Below are 18,442 nucleotides of genomic sequence, written 5' to 3'. Positions count from 1 at the left end.
TGAGGTGACATTTGTTTATCCTATTAATTATTATGCGAATCCCTACACTTCCTATAGTCCTATACCTAGCGCAATAACCTAGTGTTTTATAGATTTTTAGCAAATCTAAGTAGTTTGATATTTAATGATTTGGGAATGAAATATATTCTTCTTTAAAAATGGATCTTCTTAATTTTTTTAACACTTAAAAAAATAAAGTATAATCTCTTATCATTAATTGGGTAATGCTGGTAGACAAAAAATACAGCCAGAACTTGCCTTATTTAGCATTCATTAATTGTCGCAACAATTAATAAATGCTAAATAAGACAAGTTATGGCTGTTTTTGGCTAATTTTCTTTGGTTACCAAATATTTCCTTAATTTTATAAGTAGGAGTATTAGTTTTTGAAAGTACATCAAAAGTTCTTTGAATCGAATAAAATAACATAAAAAAAAAATGAAAGAAAAATAAAATAAATTTAAAAGTAAAATGACTGAAATTCAAACTACTTAAATTTAATGATGGAAAAATTTAAGGACGAGCAACTTTGTTAAATTCTGGCCAGCATGTAACCAGCAAAGAAAAATAAGTCATTGGATGAAATCTCACACCAATCTCACACCATTAAAACCATCATTAATAACTATTTAATAGTTATAAATTACAAAAGTTGCTGGTCCTAATATTCCTCTTTAACGATTTCATGTTAAAATATCTATATTTAGCGTTAAGTAATGAATTATTTTCTCACGCAGTTGACATCACGCACTCCCTTGGCCTCACTCGCACTGGCAACCCACCTTTGATCCTCAAGGTCAATGACATATGTTGCTCCGGACACGTGTCCTTATCCACAGCGTCGATCTCAAACCTCTCCATCGCAGCTGCCACAATAGACTTCATTTGAATATAAGCCATCTCCTTTCCCAAACACATCCTCGCTCCGGCATGAAAAACCGGATACCTAAACGGGCTTTCGGTTCGAAAAACCCCACCCTCCTCATCAAACCACCTTTCCGGTTTAAATTCTACGCAATCACTCCCCCAAATACTCTCCATCCTCCCCATCGCGTAAGTATGATAAGTCACAAACCAATTCTTCTTAATCCCTGTACCATCCGGCAAAACGTCGTCGTTCAAGCACGCCATCGTGTCGACATGAACGGGAGGGTACAACCTCATTGATTCCGTAATCGCGGCGTGTAAGTACTTCAACTCCTTCAACTCTTCGTACCCAAACGATGCCTCCCCGTAATCACGCTTTTCGCACGACGCACGAACGGTTTCGATTTCTTTGATTATCTTATCCTTGACGTCAGGCCTTGAAGAGAGAATCCAAAAGAACCAACTCAGCGCAGATGACGTCGTATCGCGCCCCGCCAAAATGAAGCTTATAACAATGTCGCGTAGAAACTCAGGGGAGTTCTCCTCTTCGGCCATGAACCGCGATAAAAGGTCCATGTCATCGTTGTGGGGGTCCTTTGCTTCCATTCTGGACCGTATGATATTATCAGCGAACGCGTGTACGGTGCAGATTGATTCCCTAAGCTTCCTTTCACTTCCAACGTTGAGAAACTTCTTGAGCTCCCATACCCACCCAAATACGCTCATAAACCTCCCGGAGCTGAGTGTGGCCGCGTCCTCGAACGCGCGCATGAATTCAGCGCCGACCGCGGCATCGCCAGAGCCTCCGTCTAGGCAGGCCGGGTCGACGTTGAAGGCTAGCTTGCAAATGTTGTCAAACGCGAATCGCTCAAGAACGTCCTGCAAGTCGAGGACGGATTCAGATTTGGAAGCTCTTTGGAGCAACGGAATGAGCCTGGTTTGGATCTCGACGGTGACGTTTTGGATGGCGAAGTTTCGAAGCGATTTGGTGTTGAACTCGTAGCTTGCAGTTTTGCGTTGAAGTTTCCAGAGATCGCCGTCGGAGTTGAAGATTCCTTGGCCGAGGAAGTCTCGGAGGAGGTAGTTGAAGCGTTCACCTTTGGGGTAGTTATGAAAATTGGTCTTGAGGATGTGCTCGACGTTGTCTGGGTTGGCTGTGATGATACCGTGGACCTTACCGGGGCGGCGAAAAACGGCGGAGTGGGTGGGGCAGTTGCGGAGGACGTCTGTGGTCCAGTCGAGGAAGCGATGGCGGTTGAGGAGGAAGTCAGGAAGTGAGCCCACGAGAGGGTAGGCTTTGAAGCCCGGGGGTCTAGTTTTGGGGTTTCGGTTGTGGAGGTAGAGAAAGGTGAGAAAGGAGAGGAAGAGAATTAGAAGGGTTTGGGTTGAGAAAAGTTCCATGGATTTGAATATCTAAAGAGAATGAATTGAAGAAGTAAATGATAAGGCTTGAGGGGTGTGTATATCAGTGTTTGTAGTTTGTTGTTCTGGCAAGATTAATATTAGTGGCTTTATAGGTGGACAAAGGCAATACTGCACAAGTGGATAGTATAAGTACACGCTGACACGCATGGCATGGGTACGTATTGCGAGGAAATAAAAATACACATGCATACTAAAATTAATAATTAAAATTAATTAATAGTATAAAATAAATATTAAAATATAAAATTTATATTAAAAATAAATTAAATTATATATATTTATATAAAAAATTAAAAATATATATAATAATTAATTTTGATATAAAAATAATATTTTTAATAAAAATTTACAAAGAAATGTTAGTTTAATTTCGATATTCATATAGATATTATTATATTATTGTTGTATTGATTATCTTGTGTGTTTTCGATGAACCAAGTCTACCGCATGATTTCTATTGGTTGTGTTGACTAAAACAAGGAGGTACTATATACAAGGATTCATGAATTATCGTTGGATTGTTGATGTAGTATTAAAATAAGGCAACTACTCCCATGAAGATGCTAAAAACATCTTCTCATGATGATCCTTATTTAAAAAATGTAACTTATTTGTTTAGCAACACTTTGAATAAAGGTAACACTTTTACTTCAAATAAAAATCAAACCCTACAATCTATCATCCAATGGTCAAAATGAAATATCTTCACATGATGACAATCATAAAATCTTCATTGGAGTAGCCACCTTAAAATAAATTCTGCTAGGAAATAATTAGAGGGGTAGTCAACTAAAGTCAATTAAGTATAAATTCAGTCCAACAAAAAAAAAATACTCTAACAAATTAATCTAATTTTACTTTAATTTTATTAATAATACAGAGTAAAAATAATAATCACACAAATTCTAATTGATTAGTGATTATACATGTGGTTGTTGTTCTTATCTAATGGTCACCGCTACCATGTTCCCCAAATGCTACCGACCACCATTGGCCTTGTGCAGTCCCGCCGACCACCACTGGAAGCGTGGAGCACCATCGCATACATCTCCACCGACCACGCAAGCAGCCATCGCAAAGTACACACAGCCTCGCCGACTATCACTGGAAGCGTCGAGCCACTACAAGAAAATAGTTCTATTGCCACGCTTTTAAAGCGTGAGAAAAGTTGAAAAAAGCGTAGTGATAGCTTTTTGCCATGCTTTTTGAGCTATCGCCACGCTTTTGAAAGGGTGGTGACTGTAAGCATGGCAGTTGCTTTATCGCCACATTTTTGGTGACCTATCGCCACGCTTTTTCTTTTGCCACGCTTTTTACAAATGGTCATGCTTCAAAAGCGTGGCCGTATGTGGGAGATATGGCCACGCTTTTGAAGCGTGGCGATAGATAGAGATATGGCCACGCTTTCAAAGCGTGACGATAGAGAGAGCTATGGCCACGCTTTTTAAGCGTGGCGACTGCGAGATAAGGCCACGCTTTAAAAGCGTGGCGACAACCTTATAAAATTTAAAAAACAAATACTTTTTCTTATTTTTACCTTCACCGCTGCAAAATATAAATTTTCAGTCATTTTTTATTACCAAACCTACAAATATAATATTCAATTTTTATTACAAGACAAATCAAACAATAATTTGTGACATATAATTTTTGCTATAATTATTTTATACATTAAAAAACTAATACTCAGATACAAAATAAATCTCGAGTTCAAATTCCAAAACTAAAAATTGAAAAAAAATACAGAAATAATACAACTTAAATCCTAAGTCTTTTACTGTTCCTCCTTCCTCTAGCCCTCTTAAGGGCACATAGTTATTCCTATTTCCATAAAAATTTAAGATAAAAGTGTTGAAGAACTGTACAGAATCTTTATGGTCGTAATGTACAAACATGTATGTCCTGGTCATAAATATAGGTCGCTTTGCAAAAGCTATGTGCAAGAGCTGCCTGGAAAACAGCACAAATATCACAGATCATAACCAACAGAAAAATCATATTAACTCTACACACTAGTTTAATAACATCAGCAGTGATAATCAACAAGAGATTTTGATCACAAGAAAGCAAAATATTAGTCTTGGTCTCTACACATTTGACTAAGGAAATAGCTCACCATAGACCATTGACTTGGGCTAAAGCAAAGTCCAGACCAACTTCCCCAATACCATTATCAGGAGGCAACACTGAATACGTAAGCCTGTCAACATCTGTAGAAAGGCAACTCTTATTCAAGTCAGTGATAAAATCCGGCTTACTTTTTTTCATTTCTTTTCTGAGTAGCATTATTTCTCTCAGAATCCAGCAAGACCATATATACAATAACCAGGTTTTTGTGTTCCTTAGAATCTTAGCATTGTAAAAGGAATCAATTATGTAAATCTAACTAGTTGCCTCTAGATAAAAATGATATACTTGACAAAAAGAGTCAGCGCAAGAAAAAGATATGAATGCGAACAACTTATTCAAGTTTCCACGAGAAAAAGAATACAAGTATCTGCACCGTCTATCAATATAGACCAGAAAAAGAAAAGTAACATATAAAATCTACTGAGCTTAAACCTGAAAGTAGACCAATAAATAGCCTTGATTTAATGGTTTCATTTACACCTTAATCTCTTATATCAATTTAATTTATAATGCATTAAATTGATGAATTTCTACTTACTAACTAGATTGTTAACAGTTTATTCCAGATAGAAATCTTTTACCATCAAAGGAGACACTAATTTCTAAAAGACCATAGCAAGAAAAAACTACGTGAAACATACATCAATTCACAGAAGAAAATCAGAGGGAGTATATAATTACCTTTCTTCCTTCACCTAATTTCTGTCTAACTATCTGCCCTAAAGTTGGATGAAAATTAGGAAGGGAAAAAGAAAGAGCTTAGAATTACCAATAACACAAAAAACTACCAAATGCAAACCTGCTCCCCTTTTATTAATCCAAAACAACACATGCGTTGCCTGACCTTGACACTAAAAAAAGGGGGGGGGGGGAAGCCATGAAAGTATACTGGCTGAAAAAACTCATCAACAACATTTTGTGTTCTGAGATCTGCAAAGTTTCACGTGAGACATTTTCTTTTGGTTTTTGGAATAGTCATAAACTTCAGGCTGGACATAATTATCAGACAAAGTGTTCCTTAAAGCAAAGAAATCTAGTGTTCAAATTACTAACATTTTAGTTAAAGCTTGCTTTAAGTCACAATCCATTTCCACTGCAACTAACCAAATTTAAGTTTTTATGAGACATTTTAAAGCAATAAAATAGTAAAAAAAAATATCTTAACAGAAACTAAACATTGGCTATAGCATACTTAAGCAGCAGTGATAGACACTACTCGAGCAAAGCACAAGCACAAATTTCTTACAAGATAGCCTAAATATATCTTTTGAGGACTTGATTAATTGATTATAAGTTATGCTACTTTGATAAATAGGTTTGTTTACTAAAATTGAACTTGCCGTGTGTCTCATCACAATGACTAATTTAATCAACATTAAAAAAAAGCTTAGCCTACAATGCCACTGCAATTTACAAGCAATAAGTACACTAACTACACTAAATTATTCAAAAACACAAACTCACTAACTCTATACAATCATTTGACTTGAATGGCAATAGAAGTAGATTAAATAAGGCTTATTTTGAATAAGTAAAAAGCAAATTCAAATTTGACTAAGGCTTATTTTAACTAATATGACCCATTTAATAGCATTCCCAATTTTAAAATATTATTTTTCTAAATCTGTTTTTTCTTAGACAAAAAAGTGAAGGGATAACCATTTTTATCTAAAGCTTCTTTTTTTCTATATAAAAGAATTATACAACAAAACTTACTTAAGTTGGTCAAGTAATTAATTTATTGTCTATCTAAGTAAGTGTTAAAAATTTGAGTGCAGACTGATTACTCATTGGACAGTGCAGACTTCATTAAGACTAAAAGAAACCAAAAATAAAAATGACCTAAGAATTTGTTTGTCAGGACTTAAATTAGAATTTTGCCACGTACATACCAATCTGATGATATTTAATTCAACAACAAAGTAACAATAACGCACCAACAGAGACGGCAATGAACCTAAGATGATGTGAAAACCCCTAGAAAGCTCAAATATTTTCTATGCGAATTCACCAAAGCAGCCCTGCAAATGAGAAACATATTTTTAACCTAGCAAAAGCTAAAATGAAATGAAAGGCGCAAAACTAACAAGAACAATACACGCGTGCCTAGGGTTCATTTTGATGTATTTGAAACACATGATTCTATAGGAAGCATAAAGTAAATAAGCTAATAAAGAAAAGTGAATTCAGGAGAGTAATTAGATGAGTGGGGAAGTACGAAGTGGTAGAAACACATGCTTGTTACTATTATGCCAATACACTTATCGGCAACATGTTAAATCTTATTTTGAATCTAAAATCAGAGAGTTTTGCATGTTAACTCTGTCATTTCATTCACACAAAGGAATTATTTCAGAAATGAAGTGTGAAATACTTGTAAGGTGAATGTGATTTGCCTACCGAATCAAGCAAGATGTTAGAAGTCTTCAAGTCCCGGTATATTACATCTACTTGGTCGCTGTGAAGAAATGCAAGGCCCTTAGCTGCATCAAGAGCGATATTCATGCGTATGTTCCAAGAAAGCGGGCGAACATAAGAAGCTCCTGGTCATAAAGAAACTTGACTTACTCCTAAACAAATGGTTATCCAAACTGCCTTTAGTCAAAAACTCATACACCAAAATCCGATGATCATCTTCTAAGCTGTAACTTATGAGTTTCACAAGATTAGAATGATCCAGTTGACCCAAGTAGTTGATTTCTGTCTCTAATTATATTAGGAGGCTAATTAGTCACAAAAACATTATTAAGCTAAACAAGTTATACATTAAAATGAGACTGACCAGCCATTCAGTATGTCCCTATGTGCTCTCTTGATTTAGCCTCTTCACCGTAATGACGAGTCCGGTGCCCGATTTTGTGGGTTCAAGAGTGTGCTCGTCGATCCAGCCCTTAAATACACAGCCAAAGCCACCTTCACCAACCACACTATCCGGACGAAAGTTCCTTGTGGCAGCAGGGGAAGCACGTATATAATAATTATTGTAAATGAAGTTATCTCTCTAATAAACCATGCTTGGTTGAAAACAACATAGAAATCTTAAAAATATAGAAAATGCAGTACACCTTGAAACTAACCAATAAACTGCAAAATCAATAACTAATGGCAGAGAAGACTGAGTAGGGAATGGCAGAGATGAAGGCACCAGCAGGGACGAAGGAGCAAAACCGAAACAGCGGAACCTCTTCAAACTTGTTCTTCTTCTCTTTCAATATCTTCAGTGTTGTTAGTGGTTTTTACTGCAAAACACAAAGCATAATAACATTACTTTGTTAATTAGTTTCTAGCATAATTTTCTATTTTCGATCAAATAATACATAAAAAAATTCATGTAAACGACAAGCAAAAATACACACAGGAATCAGATACGATAAAACAATTGAAATTACCAATTCTGAATAATATAGTCACTTATCATAAAAACCTAGCTATAACAAAGGAAAAAAAATCACTAACAAGTCCAGATTCTCTAACCACCTAATTCAACTAAACTAAATTAGTTGAACTAAACAAGCTAAACAGAATGAGCTAAACCAGATTAAAGGGGAACCTGGGAAGCAGGGAATTGGAACAGGGGAAGGGAAGGGAAAGATTGATGATGATGAGTGAATGGCTGGAGCAACACGGTGGCGGCCTAGTGGTGGCGCTGGGGTATCGGCAGTGGCGGAAGGCGGGTGCACAGTAAAACAGGGTCTTGCCCTGTTCTTGGTTTCTCAGATAGCAAAGAGGGAGATGGAATAAGAAGGTTGTGGCGACGCTAGCGATGATGGAATGCTGGGCCACCGCGATGAGGAAGAGCTAGTGGCTCTGGGCTCGTGGGGAAAGAGCTAGTCCAAATTGTGCACAACGCTAAAAAAACTCCTAAAATTTGCAAATGCACGAACCAATTCATATCCGAAAAAGCAATGCCGGCGTGAATTGAAACATGAAAGAAAAAGGAGAAGAACCTGAAACAATGCAACGAAAGCAACGATTCCTTCAACAAGGGCAAGACCGACATTGACACCGAGCAAGAGACGCCGAAAACAGTTGCCGCCTCTGAGCTTCGACATCTTCCCACATTATCCCTTGTCGTATTCGCTTTTGGAAGGAATCGGTATAAACAGAAAACGAGGATGGGAGGTAGTGCTGACGCTGACGGTAAGGATGCTGGTAACGACGACGAGGAGACGAGGCGGAGAGGGAGCGGAGGCTAACGGCGCAACGAGGGTGGTGCTGGTGACGGCGGGGATGTGGCCAGGGTGAAAGGGGATGTGAGCTCGATCGATTAGATTAGGGTAGCCAGGGTGAAAGGGTTGGGGACCGGGTTGAAAGAGTGTCATTAGGGTGGGGACCGAGTTGGGGGCCGGGTCATTAGGGTTTTTCTTTTTTAAACCTTTTGGCCACGCTTTTAAAGCGTGCCAAAAGAGTACTAGGATGTGGCCACGTTTTGTAAGCGTGGCCGTAATGAAACCCTATCGCCACGCTTTTAAAACGTCACTGTTTCTCTCTGGCAGGAAAAAAACGTGGCCGTTTCTCTAATCAATTGCCACCCTTACAAAAGTGTGGCCGTTGACCCTTTTGGCCACGCTTTTGAAGCGTGGCAAAAAAAGTGGCCAAATCTATGATCTATCGCCATCCTCATAAAAAGCGTGGCCGTTGACCACTTTTGGCCACGCTTTTAAAGCGTGACAAGAAAAGAGCGTGACCATAGGCCTTTTTTCTTGTAGTGAGCGTCGTCATAGATGCCTTCACCAACCATGTAAGCAGCAGTCGCAGAATTAGTTTGAATGGATTTTTCTGACTTGTTAATACACACACACATAAATATTTTTTAGATACCTAGTCCATGTAGCAAACTCCTAAATTAGTACTGGGGTTAACCAAAGAAAATATCAAGTCTTATCCTTCAAAAGGTTTTAAAATTGAGGGAAAACAAAGTCTAAGAAACAAGGACTATCTATCCTACAATTATTCCATCATCAAGGCACAAGTCTACCGACATCATCTCAGGACTAGTCTCGAGTATCACTTGTAGCATTTTCTGTAGGGGTCTTGAAACACATGCTCCTCTAGTAAAATGAAGAATGAAGCAACGAAGCTATTTTAACCCTTAAGATAATAGAAGAATTCAATTCAGATTAAAGTTATTTTTTAATACACTTTAACTCTTAAGATGAAGAACAAAACTCAATTCTTAAATAAAATATTAATCCATCAAAATAAATAGAGATTCAAACTTTCACAATGAAAGTTTAATTGCTCATGGTGTAAAAAAATTAAAATCCTAATGTTTATGATAAACGAAAACTGAACAAAGGAGAAGAGATCCCCGCGTGGAGCCATTAATCTCCTTTTTTAAAGTAAATCTCAATTTTCAATTCAAAAATTCAATTCCCAATGAATGTATCTTTTCTCCATTAAATCCCAAAGGATTTTCCACATTAACTGTGAGCATTTCTCGGGTCGTGGGCTTCACATAACAGACGGTGTTAAACGCCACCTTAATGGCGTCTAGCGTCATTTCAATCTTTTTGACGAAGGCCAAACATCGGTTTAGAATTTCTCAAAAAGAAATTTCTTTGTCAATAATATAGTTTCAAACCAATAAATGACCCTAATCAAAATTTAAATGATTGTCTCAATTCAAATCAATAAAAACTGAGACTTTTAAGTTTCGAGTCGTTCTCCCACGAAATTGCAGTGAAGTATGCATATCATTGGCTATGAAAAACGGGAATTGATAACAATAAACAAGAATTTAAAAGACAAAAAACTAAAGAAAAGGCAGTTACACTTAAAGCAATTAATCAAAGGAAAAAAAATTCAAATGAACAAAAAAAAAAGGAACTTGGCAAGGTTTGAAAGTCAAAGTTTTCTATCCTAGTCATTGACCATAAAAATAGCAATTATGAAGAAATTATCCTACATAGTCAACTCTAACATCGAGGGTAAGTCAAATAGACATAATTGATCTTAATCCACAAATCTTAGCCGACTCACTAATTAGCTTAGTGAAAGACTAGCGTTAATAGAAATAAAATCAACTAGCAACCCTAAGTCACTAATCAATATTGGACATCAATGACTCAAGATCACCTAAATTCTTAGTCCCAAGTCAAGAGTGTAAAAAATTACTCAATAACTAAAAGAAGTATTTTATCAAACACTTAGAGGGCATATAAATAAAACATCATAAATTGCATGAATTATAAAAGTTATAACTACCAAACTCAAGAAAACAATGAAGATAACTCAACTAAGCATCAATAACATGAAAAACATCAAGATTACATTAATAGAAAACCAAATTCACAAGTGTTCATGAAACTAAAATAGCATAAAACAAGAAACTAACAATAAAAGGTAAGTGAATTAAAAGGATAGAATAAGAAAAAATATAGAAAACTAAACTAAAACAAGATTAAAAACTAAATTTAAGGAAAAATTAAACTAAAAAACTCTAAATTCTAGAGAGAAGTTGGAGCTTCTCTCTCTAGAATTGTCCTAATACATAATAAAAATCTAAACTATACTACTTCCTTCATCCCCTTTCAATCTTTGGTTCAATAGCATTAGAAATGAGTTGGATTGGACCTTTGGAATCACCTTATTTGGACCTTTGTAGCTCAAGTTATGATCAATTTAGTGTGAAGAGGTCAGGATTGACAACTTTGCAAATCCTTCATTTCTTCATGAATTCTTCCACTTTGCATGCTTTTCTTCCACTTCTTCAAGTCATCCTTACCTTCAAAACCTTAAATCATTCAAACAAACATATCAAGACGTCGAATGGAAGAAAAGTGAATTAAAATTGGCAATGTATGCGTGCAAGTATCATGAGAGCTTTTCAAGGGTAGTAATGTAACTAAGGTCAAGGTAGGATTGTATTTGACTAAGTGAACTTGAAATTGAATCTTTGATTAACTTAAACTCGCACCAAACCTATGACAACCTATTCAACTCTAATACAAAATCTAGCTACCATTATTCACTTTCTTCCACACACACATGCATTTTTTTCAACACATGACATGCATTTTATTTCTTTTTTTAACTTTACTTTTAAAGTAACATTTGTCCCCCTTTTTTTTTTTTCCTTTTCTTTTGAAACATAATATATACACAAGGGATTAATGCATATGATTTAAACATTTAATGTATGAATATGTAGCTAATTCCAAAAATTTTTAACAAAAATCCAAAATACCCATTTTACTCTCTACACATATTCTCAAACTCCATTCCCCACCACTTAGATGATACACACTTACTAATCTAAGCTAATCAAAGATCTAAATTAAGACATATATTGTTTTTCACTTAGGGGTGGTATTGTGCTAAACATTAGAATAAAAGGGGATTAAAAAAGCTCGAAATTGAATAACAATGGTAAATAGAAAGGGTAAGGCTATTTGGGTAAGTGAGTTCTAATAAAATAGAAACCTCAATCATGTAAATGCATTCATACAAAAAATATTGGAAATAAAGAATTAACAAATCAAAGATTACAATCATAGAAAGAGAATAATACACACAAGAATAAAATAGTGGTTAATATAATACAACCACACATTAGAGCTCAAATCTCACTTGATTGCATGTTCTAGCTCTAATCTATGTTCTACAATGTTTTTCGAGTAAGTTCAATAAAAACTTTAACTCAAATCAATGGGTTGCCCTATAAGAAAATTATCTTGAAAATTAATTATTTTGACTAAACTTATTATATGTGTATATATGTATGATGTGGTTTGATGAAAAGCAAAAATTTCTAAGTCCTTTTCCTATTCTCTATCAATCCAAATCATCACGTGCAGAAAGAAAAATGAACTAGGTCCTATTATCCACATTATCCAATCACAACTAAAAGATAAAAAGATATATGTACAAACCATATTAAGAGAAGAAAATATACTAAAGCTAGAATAGATATCTAAGCTATGTTCAAACCAAAATGAAATGCAATTAACAAAAAGTAAAACTAGAAAAGATAACAAAGTTATACACAAACCAAAATAAAATGCAACTACTAAAAGAGAATTCAAAGTAACCAAATAGCTAACAGAAAATCTAAAAAACATAATAGTAAAAAATAAAATGTGAAGGTGTTTGGAAGAAGTGTCTTTACAACCAAAATTTCTGCTCTAAACCTCCCCCACACTTGAATGTCGCACAGTCCTCTGTTCACTAACTAAGAGCAAAGGGGCTAGTGCTTCACTAAGCATGCTTTTTATAGGGTATCTTCCGTATCCATGTCCATCGCCTTGCTGCTTCTGCTTTCCTTATTGTTTACGATGACTCAACCTAAAAAAGTAAAAGAGAATTGAAAGCAAAAGGTGCTTAATTGACTTCAAATTAAATATTAAATGTAGAAAACATTGCAATGAAGCCAAAGCAACACTTAAACAAGAAAGTGAGGTTGAGTACACTAAAATGAGTTGAATTGATGCGTTTGTGACATGAAGAAAAGCAATGTGTGAATTCTAAGTTTGCCGGCAGTTTAGAATATCCACATTGTAGAATTGAAAGCCCTGTGCCACATTATTTCAATCAAAGTTCAAATTCAACTCAATTAGTATGCCTAAAGTGATTTTCAAAACATTTACAAGCTACAAATAAGTAAACAAGCAACAAGAAGCTCAATTAACACTTAGGCAATCTCAAAATTGATGTAATGGTGAAAGACTCTATAAAAGAAGAGTTTTAGCATATGATATGTAGGGAATGAAATTCAATTAAAAAAAGAAAAAACCAAAATGAAATGATACAATTACATACACACCAAAAACTCAATTAATACAAATGTTAGCATCTCAAGCAATCCACCATCACAAATTATACCTAATGAATTATGCCAAACAAAGTTAAACATTATAAATCATATGGTAGCTACAATATGCAATTCAAAATCCAAAATAGTCATAGATTCGTATCACAAACAACAGTGTATGAATTAAACAAGAACAATGTTCAAGCAAAGTAAGAGGAACAAGTTCAACACCAATGTACTTCCTATAATCAATAACACGAGATTAATTCCAAGAATTGAAAAGCGTTCCTATTATAACCCAAAACCAAAAGAGCATACAAAGTTGACATAGTTGGGTTACCTAGGACCAATATAATTAATCTTGTACCATTAGACCAAGGCCGCAATCATTCAAAAATTTTGGTCAATTAGTGATACTCACATTCACATCAATGCATAATAACAATAATAATGTGAAAGCAAGCATTGATTTCTAAGAGTTGAACCAAAATTCTACTTAAAACTCTTTGAGGAATTTTATCGAACACTAGGAGTGCAACTGCATCAAACAACTCAAATAACACAACCAAGCATTTTTTTCAACATCCATTCACAAAAATCAGCATCAATTATACAGAAATCAGCAATATATCTCAATATCAGCAGCAATATCAGTCAATCCAGTCCAAACCAAATGAGATTCAAACTCAAGAAGCATAATAGCATGATTAATTATGTACAAACTAACACCAGAGAATCCTAATTCCACTTTAAATCCAACTAACAGCAGCAAGTTTTCAGCAATAACAACCTTAACGTAGTGAATTAACAAATATCTAAATAATCAAAACAATTCCAAACAATCAAACATGCAACAATCAAACATTATTCCGTCAATTTCAGCATAAAAAATTCATCAAAACCACCAGTAAAATAGCGCATCTCCACACAATCAAACAAATTTCAACCAATCTCAATAGCAAATTTCCAGCAATTCAGCAACAAAACAGCAAATCATGAATACAGTCAAACAATTTCCAAACAATTCTAGCAGCAGTTATAGAAAATCAACAATTTCAATGCTTTCAGCCCAAACGAATTCAGCAGCAATTTTCAGCAATTCAATTCAATCCAAATACTTTTCGGCATTCTCAGAACCTAATAACCTAAGCTAATCCTATCTTTAACAACCTAAATCCACTAAAAAAAATAAAAAAAACTAAGCTGAATTAATCATGAAATTGGTTGACAATTTAAACTAAAATTCTAATTAAACCTAACTTAAACTAAACGAAAATTAAAGGAACTGAAAATGGGTTGGTTCATGAACCTGTAATGAAGAACAAAACAAAAATAAATCAGGGAAGAGGTGGATGTTGCAGCGGCGGTGACTAGCAGCGGTGGTGAGGACAACAGCTGCTAGAGGCGGATGAGGTGGTCACCGGTGCTGGGTCTCTGGGTTTGTAGAGAGGGGAAGAGCGGGGTGGAACCGTGGAACTGGGACGGGCTAGAGCTCTGCGTTAGCGAGAGATGGAGAGCTAGCTGGAACAGGTTGGGGCAGCGGTGGCGGTGGTTCTACGACACGGAGAGAGGAGAAGAGGGTTGGCTATGGTGGCGCTAGAGTAGCGCAAAGAGGAGGGTCTCTGACGCGGTGGGCTTTGGTTCGAGGCCGATGGTGATGGTGGCGAGAAGCTGGTGCGGTGGTCCTAGGCTCGGCGGAGGTCCACGACGTTGCCAGCGGAGAGGGAGGTGAACGGTGATGATGATCAGAGGTGGTTCTGCGTTTTGTTTGAGAAAGAGGAGGTGATGATGGTCAGAGGAGAGGGTGGAGAAAGAAGAAGAATGGGTAGCTCGCCAGTGGTTGGGACAATGGTGGCCGGCAAACAGAGGAAGAGGAAGGAGGCTGGACGGCGGCAGCGGTAAGGGAGAAGTGGAAACGCGAGAAGGGGGTCAGTGATGGTGGTTCGCCAAAAAGAGAGGAGAGTGGAAGAAGAAGAATATGAAGAAGAAGAAAGATGAGAAAGAAGGGCTAGGGTTCTGGGTAGGAGTAGATGGTGGTTTTGGAGGGTGGTGGTTCAGTTGAAAAGCATGGAGGAGAAAGGAGAAGAATGAGGGATGAAGAACGAGGGTTCGCAGGGGAGTTTCATGTTTTTTTGTTTTGAGTAGAAGGCAAATATGTTTCTGAACTTTTTAGATGCAGCTATTTTTGTCTTTTAGGAATAAAAAATACATTTCGATCTTTCACCATATAAAACACGTAACAATTATGCCTTCCGTTGAGTTGGAGTTCAAAAAGGTAACAGAGATTGCTGACTTGGAGGGGTGGAGAGTGATTTATCGATTTTGGTTGCTGACGTAGATAGAGAACAAAATGTTAGTGGACAATTTGGTCTTTATGCTCCAAAATGATGCCGTATGCTGGAATGAGCCCTATTTGATCGAAATCCATCGACGAAGCAATGGCCATTGATGGTGCGATTGTCCATAATGAGTGAAGGGGGTTCTTTATGCACAAGATCTGAAGGGAGATCTTCATTCGTCGTGCCAGGAGGATACGAGCGAGATGGGGTTGCACCAAAGTGCTTCTGCAGCGTATATGTCATTCTGTACAAGTCAAGAACAGCAACTAACCCTAACAGAATGTTTCTCGGGTGTCCATTCTTCAAGGTAATTTACTAATTTGGCAATGGTTGGATGAGACTGTAATGTGTCTAATTGGGTGATTTTCTGAAAATTTGCTCCAAGTTAAAAAACGTCACTGCTGGTTCTTTGTCTGACTTGATGAACACCTGAAAAAAATCAGAGCCATAGAGTGTGAAGCATTTGGTGCTGTGGATGATGCTGAGGGAATAGAAGTTGAAGAACAGCTATTTCAAAGGCAAGAGGTGGAAAAAAACTGGAAAATTTGGAGAGGAAGCTGTTATCTATGGAAAAGGAAAAATTCATGAATTTGTGGCATATTACTATGATTAGTGTAGTTGTTGTTATTCTTGCTGTATATTTCTTAAAGGCCTGAAGATGATTGATGTACGATGTTGTAATGACAATTGCCACTGCTGGCTATGTAATTTGATTTCTTTGAGATGAGAACAACTAAATAATATTGCAAGTCAAGTATTATATAAGGTAGTAATTTTGTATAGATTATAACCAAACATTACACGTTAACATATCTAAGATAACATCATAAATATGCCACAAAATAATAAAATAACAATATAAGTTTACCACAAAATAACAAAACGTCTACTTGGTATGTAAACAAATTTGCCAGACTATGATAACTAGAAAGCATTATTCAATTGATAGTAATAACTAGGACAAAAAACATAATTTTTGTAATAGCTAGAAAGCATTGTCAGTTCTTCTAATGCTTGGATCCAGGAGTAGGGATGAACTTGCAAATCCTTGTAGTGCCACTGTTAGCTGCTTTCAATGTCTCTTTTGATGGTGCCCCACCGGTGCTCGTGCTTTGAGTTTGTGGTAGATTTGGTGGTCCAGCATGTGTTGAATTTGTACTTGTTGGGGGCCTGACAATTATTTGCTTGGGTCTGAATTTAGAGGCAGCAGCTTGGTTTCTAGGTTGGTCCATTCTTTGCAACTGGACTGGAGGCCTGAATGGAGTTTGGATTGGAGGAGCAGGTGGTGTTGCTGCAGCTACTTGATGGAAGAGTGGTGTAGCTAATGGTGCAACCCCTGATGATGCTAGCTGCATTATTGTGTTGGATGTTAGTCCAGCAGTATTCTGAAGGGTGACGTTATTCTGCAAAAGTAACCAAAATACTAGATATTCAAAGTAGTTGCAGAAGAAAAAAATGATTGGATTTCATTGTGTAGCTTAATGCCAGTCTTACAGCAGATTGTTCTTGCACAGTACTAGTTTTAGCATAGCTTTCACCCTGAGATTAGTTTATCCACCTTCGCGTTAAAAACTTCACACATGTCATTAGTGAGGTTATCCACCTTAGGTCCGTGGCTGAAAAAAGCTTTAACCCAAGTAGCAGGTTCGAATTTCATCAAATATTCCCATGCTGCCTTGTTAACCCGTTCAGCTTCTCCATGGTCTCCTTGAACTCTAGTTCAGTTATGCAATTAGCACACTCCCATACTATGCTTCTAATATGCATGTCTTTAAACCGGTTAATGAAGTTCTTCCACAAGTACATTACATAGTTTCGATGATGTGCTCTCGGCATTACCTCCTTTAAGGCTGGTAGCAGGCCCTACATAAAATATAATGATGCAAATAAACATTGTAAGTGTATAAGTCTAAAAGTTTAAAAGTGTTTAAATAGAGTCATGCAAAGATGCTAATCACTGATTACTAGCCTAATCTATCCAAATAAACAATGTAAAAAGTCTGACCTTTTGCTGGTCAGACATAAAGTTCCAACCGTATTGATTGGCATCACCCAAATCTTTCTAAAGCAATGTGAGGAACCATTTCCATGATTTCTTAGTCTCCGATCTTGCAACACCATATGCCACTACATAGAATTGGCTGTTCGCATCCTGTGCAACTGCTGAAAGTAGTTGGTCTCCATGGTATGTCTTCAGAAAAGCTCCATCTAGATGGATGAAAGACCTACATCTGCTCTTAAACCCTTGCTTATAGCCCTCGAAGCAGATATATATTTTGTCAAATACAGGGAGAGATTGTGGAACAGGCTTCACATCAACTCTTGCTGTCGAACCCGGGTTACTCTTAATTATCTACATGCCATAGTCCTTGAGCTTCTCATACTATTCTTTTTCATTTCCCATTATTCTCTCTTTGGCTTCTTTTACTGCCCTGTAAACCATCTTCGGATGTACCACCAAGTTAAACTCTTCTCTAAGAAAGTCACTTGCCTCATTAGTTGTCATATTAGGCTGGCTTGTCATTCTCTTCTCCATTTTCTTACTGATCTAGTGTTGATCAGCAGCATTACTACCCAAGTCTCTTGCACAAGTATGCTATGGCTTGTAAGTCTTTACCTGGAGTTATAAGAGTGTCTTGTTGTAGGATAAATGTGCCAGCCATGAACAGTCTTCACCCCTGCATCCAACACTCACCCTTTCCTTATCATTTTTTATCCAGAGAAGTTTCCTGCCTTCAGATATGAACATATCTCTTACCACTTCTTTGAACCCATCAATGATTGCAAACTTGGTCCCAATCTCAAATCTACCCTCTCCAAACCCATAATCATCATTGAACACTGGAAATTCATGCTTGTCTCCTCATCCTCTGATGACACTGGTGCGTGAAGATCCTCTGATTCATATTCATAAATGGGGTCATCATCA

General features: G+C 36.7%; 1 protein-coding gene, 1 long non-coding RNA gene and 1 pseudogene across 2 annotated transcripts; all 3 read right to left on the bottom strand.

The window, feature by feature from the left end:
• Positions 1-598: 598 nt before the first annotated feature.
• LOC112754618 (cytochrome P450 CYP94D108) lies at positions 599-2,464 on the bottom strand. The gene has a single exon (XM_025802318.3). It carries the CDS (start codon positions 2,266-2,268, stop codon positions 730-732), a length of 1,539 nt encoding a protein of 512 aa, XP_025658103.1. The 5' UTR covers positions 2,269-2,464; the 3' UTR covers positions 599-729.
• An 805-nt stretch (positions 2,465-3,269) lies between these two features.
• LOC114925554 (serine/threonine-protein kinase BIK1-like) lies at positions 3,270-8,474 on the bottom strand (annotated as a pseudogene).
• Positions 8,475-10,671: 2,197 nt separating this feature from the next.
• Positions 10,672-15,338, bottom strand: LOC112754617 (uncharacterized). The gene is made up of 3 exons (XR_011874423.1): positions 14,484-15,338; positions 12,533-12,708; positions 10,672-11,158 (listed from the first exon to the last, which is right to left on the bottom strand). It is a non-coding gene; the product is annotated as an uncharacterized lncRNA (long non-coding RNA).
• Between the last annotated feature and the right edge of the window lie 3,104 nt (positions 15,339-18,442).

This window comes from Arachis hypogaea, chromosome 16 (genome assembly GCF_003086295.3).
Source record: "Arachis hypogaea cultivar Tifrunner chromosome 16, arahy.Tifrunner.gnm2.J5K5, whole genome shotgun sequence".
NCBI classification, from domain to species: domain Eukaryota; kingdom Viridiplantae; phylum Streptophyta; class Magnoliopsida; order Fabales; family Fabaceae; genus Arachis; species Arachis hypogaea.
Note: the sequence above shows the minus strand (reverse complement) of the source record. Positions and strands in the feature narration are given on the sequence as shown.

Excerpts from the sequence above, each read along its gene's own strand:
- LOC112754618 (XM_025802318.3), bottom strand. The coding sequence starts at position 2,268 with ATGGAACTTTTCTCAACCCAAACCCTTCTAATTCTCTTCCTCTCCTTT.